This window comes from Oryctolagus cuniculus, chromosome 6 (genome assembly GCF_051225735.1).
Source record: "Oryctolagus cuniculus isolate XC-2025 breed Fujian yellow rabbit chromosome 6, ASM5122573v1, whole genome shotgun sequence".
In the NCBI taxonomy this organism is placed as follows: Eukaryota; Metazoa; Chordata; class Mammalia; order Lagomorpha; family Leporidae; genus Oryctolagus; species Oryctolagus cuniculus.
The window spans coordinates 1,228,608-1,232,473 of record NC_142872.1 but is presented as its reverse complement, the minus strand read 5'-3'; the positions used below and the strand labels follow the sequence as shown (position 1 = coordinate 1,232,473).

Below are 3,866 nucleotides of genomic sequence, written 5' to 3'. Positions count from 1 at the left end.
GTGGGTTAATGCACTGGCCTGAAGTGCACCATCCCATATGGGTGCCGGTTCAAGACCCGGCTGCTCCACTTCCGATCCAGCTCTCTGCTGTGGCCTGGGAAAGCAGTAGAAGATGGCCCAAGTCCTTGGGCCCCTGCACCCATGTAGGAGACCCGGAAGAAACTCCTGGCTCCTGGTTTCGGATCAGTGCAGCACTGGCCGTTGTGGCCAATTTGGGAGTGAACCAGCAGTTGGAAGACCTCTCTCTCTCTCTCTGCCTCTCTTCTCTCTGTGTAACTCTGACTTGCCAAATAAATAAATAAATCTTTTTAAAAAAGAAATAAATACACAAAATAAAGAAATAGAAGAACAAAGTAAAACTTATGAGAAAAGAGAAATAATAAAGATCATAGCAGAAATAAAATGGAGACTAGAAAAACTACAGGAAAGACTAACAAAACTAAAAGTTAGTCTTTTGAAAAAGTAAGCAAAATTGACAAACATTTAGCTAGACTGAGAAAGGAAAGGGAAAGAAGAACCAGGTAGACAAACCACAGATGAAAGGGAGAGGAGGGAGGATTGGGCAAAATTGCAGAATAGGTTCTCCAGCAGCCATACTTCTGCAGAAATGTCAATCTGAACAACTATCTGCCAATGAAATACAATCACAGGAGCTATGGTAACTAAATGAGAGATAAACAACAAGTGAGAGTGTTTGGCACACTGGTTACGATGTCACATGGGATGCCGACATCCCATATCGAAGTGCCTGTAATCAATTCCCAACTCCGCTTTCAACTCCAAGTTCCTGGTAATGTGTGTGGTGGGAGGCAGCAGTGATAGCTAAGTGCTTGGGTCCCCACCACCCACATGTGAAATCTAGAATGAGTTCTTGGCTCCTGGCATTGGCTTAACCCAGCCCCAGCTGCTGTGGACATTAGGGGAGTAAATCATTGGTGGGGGATTTTTCCAGCCTTAAAGCACACAAGGCCCAACCTCCAGAGAGGCCACCTTGCCCAGAAAGGCTCCATGCTGCACACTTCAACTCAGCAATAGCCTTTGATAAGGATTGCATGGTTCACACATTTCCAGTGAGCTCTACCCTACACAACAGTGCTAATTTCCCAAAGTGTCCTATAGATAGCAATTATTCTTTTAAGACAAATACAGCAAGTAAACCAAACATGACTTAATTAAAAAGTGTCTGTGTTGGTTTCACCACACACACCTGCATCAAGATGGCCTCCCTTTCCTGGCTCAGCGGCGGACTCTCTGGAGTCCTGCACACAGCCACCACCTTCTCCATGCCCGTTGTGGTGTCCAGCGTGGTTCACCAGTTCTTCTATGAGATCCCTCAGCTGCTCAGACTCTCTTGTTCAGATGACTACTGGGCTGAGGTTGGGGCAGTCGCCGTCACGTCCTCACTGGGTTTTGTCTGCTTTCTCTCCATTGCTCTCTTCTACACTCACATCTTCTCTACCGTGTTGAGGATTCCCTCCACCGAGGGTCAGTCCAGGGCCTTCTCCATCTATGTCCCTCACCTTGCCATGGTAACTCTTTTCCTCGGTGGTGCTGCGATGGCCTACCTGAAGCCAGCAGGAGATGCATCCTCGACTTTTGACCTGTTGGTGTCTGTGTTCTATACAGTAGTCCCCCCAACCCTTAATCCCGTCATCTACAGCCTAAGGAGTAAGGACGTGAATGTTGCTGTGAGGAAATACTTAAAGATCCTGTCGTTTGATTCTATCACCTGCTGAAGGGATAGAAGTCTAGGATAGCCAATTGAAATTATTGGTATAGCACCTGTTAATTCCCTAGGGTGATATTCTTAATAGCCTATCTTATCTAGAGTTCTCCCTGCTTGTATTCCAGTTGCCTCAATTTCCTCCAGCTCAGTATTATCTCCAATTTTCATCCAACTCCATCTTTCCAGTTTTACATTTTTGATTTCTCCCTTTTAACAGCAAATAGAAAACATGTGTAAGTAATTTTCAAAGCTAGGAAAATTTGTGTGTGGTCCTCAATGACCTGTTTTATGCCACGACATTCACTGGTATGTGCCACAGTTATTCAAGGTCTCAGGACACTTCACTGAACAGGATGGGGAGCTGATCTCCCACCAGGGAAGGCTGAAGTAAACTGAGTTCTGTGACTTCAGGGATGTTACAGAATAAACAGAAAACCCACAAGGTACAGTGCTACGGGGGCTCGTAGGGGGCTGTACTTTTCAAGTGGGGCCTCCAGAGCAAGTGATGTTTCAGCAGAAAGTCGGAGGTGGGGATGTGGCCCCTGCACAGACGTGTGTGGGGAGGGTATCCTGGCAGGGAGGACATTCAGATGGAAGGGAGGGTGTAACATCTGCTCTGCTTAAGGACAGCAAGGCAGGCAGAGAAAAGATGTGGCCTGATCCAGAGAGTAGGAGATCAAAGGCAAGACACCGTGAACACAGCAGGTTAGCCATGTCCTGCCTGTGTAGACTGTTGTGAGGGCTGTGAGGAACAAGGGGGTGTCTGTAGCACGGTGAGCAGAGGGTGAGTCCTGCCTGGGTGTGAACAGAGGGGGCACTGACTGCATTTTTGTCAACAGATGGGAGTGGAGCAAGGATCTAGGAGGTGAGAGGCTGCAGTGACCGCCCCAGGGGACGTTTGCAGGGTAATGGGACAAGGATCCCCGTCTTAGTAGACAGGCATGTTATTAGAAACTTCAAATTGGGCTGTTGTGTAACAAAGCTGGACTTCAAAAGTGATACCCAGAAAAAGAGACTTAAATTGAGGGTATGTGGCCTAGTGATGGTAAGAAAGAGCCAGCTTATGAGCTAAGCAAAAGTAAGCCTGGAAAAAAAATAACAATAAAAAAAATTAAAAAAAAAAAAAAAAAAAGAAAGCCATCCCCAAAAAAGAAAGCCTGGCCGTGAAGGAAGAAAACACCAAATTCTGGGATGTTAAGAAGCTGGAAGAGGAGGAGGAATTTGCAATAAGAAAAATGAGCCCACATGGAAGAAATCATAAAACCAAATCTTGCAACTTAAGCAGAACATGGAGTAGTCAGATTGAGGAAAGGGTAATAGATTTATTAAGAGTAGAATGGAAAAAAGTAGTCATCCCTGGGTTTAAAAACCTGGTGTTTTATTAAATGTGGGTAGAAAGATATTCTAATCAAATAAAAAGTTAAATGAAAATTATATCCAGTAGATGTATATTAGAGGCCAGCGGATGAAACTCTGTATTAAGTAGCAGATGCCAGAATTACTTTCATATATTGTCAAGGAGAACAAAATAGTTCACTGTCAAGTGCACAGATTTACTCACCAATGACTTCCCTGAATGCATTCTGAAGACATGGGGCCTCAGCGTGAATTACACATGCCATAATCTCCTGTAAGAAGTCTGAGCACCCATCCAGAGGAGAGGCTGCATACCCCTCTGACGAAAGCTGTGCAGATGGAAGGAAGAATGAGCACAATCCTAATGTAATTCTCAGGTGCACGACCAATATGACAGGTGACATATTTACTTTTCATAGGAGCTAAAGAAAATATGGGCTAAAAATAATAAGTTTTCAATTAATGAATCTACTCACAATTCATTTTCAAAACACTTTCTATTATAAAGAAAAGTACATGTGTAAACTCTATCAGTTAAAACGGCAAAATCTGAGACATTATCGCAGGTAATTAGAAGCTGGAAATCTTACTTTCCTCAGAAACTGACTTCTTAGAATTGTATCTCCAAATCACACCGAATCTGTTAAAAGTAATTAAAAATCAAAATAAAAATTATATATACATATATACATATATATATATATGAAAAAAGAAAGAAATTGAGGAACACAGTGGGATCTAGCACCCTCCAGAGGACAGTGGGAAAAATAACAAAGTCAAGAAC

The 3,866-nt window shown here is 43.6% G+C and overlaps 1 protein-coding gene across 1 annotated transcript; it reads left to right on the top strand.

The window, feature by feature from the left end:
• Positions 1-1,217: 1,217 nt before the first annotated feature.
• LOC149125891 (olfactory receptor 14J1-like) lies at positions 1,218-1,736 on the top strand. The gene has a single exon (XM_089335520.1). The coding sequence runs from the start codon at positions 1,218-1,220 to the stop codon at positions 1,734-1,736; it is 519 nt and encodes a 172-aa protein (XP_089191646.1).
• Positions 1,737-3,866: the final 2,130 nt, after the last annotated feature.

Coding starts and splice junctions, on each gene's coding strand:
- LOC149125891 (XM_089335520.1), top strand. CDS start 1,218: ATGGCCTCCCTTTCCTGGCTCAGCGGCGGACTCTCTGGAGTCCTGCAC.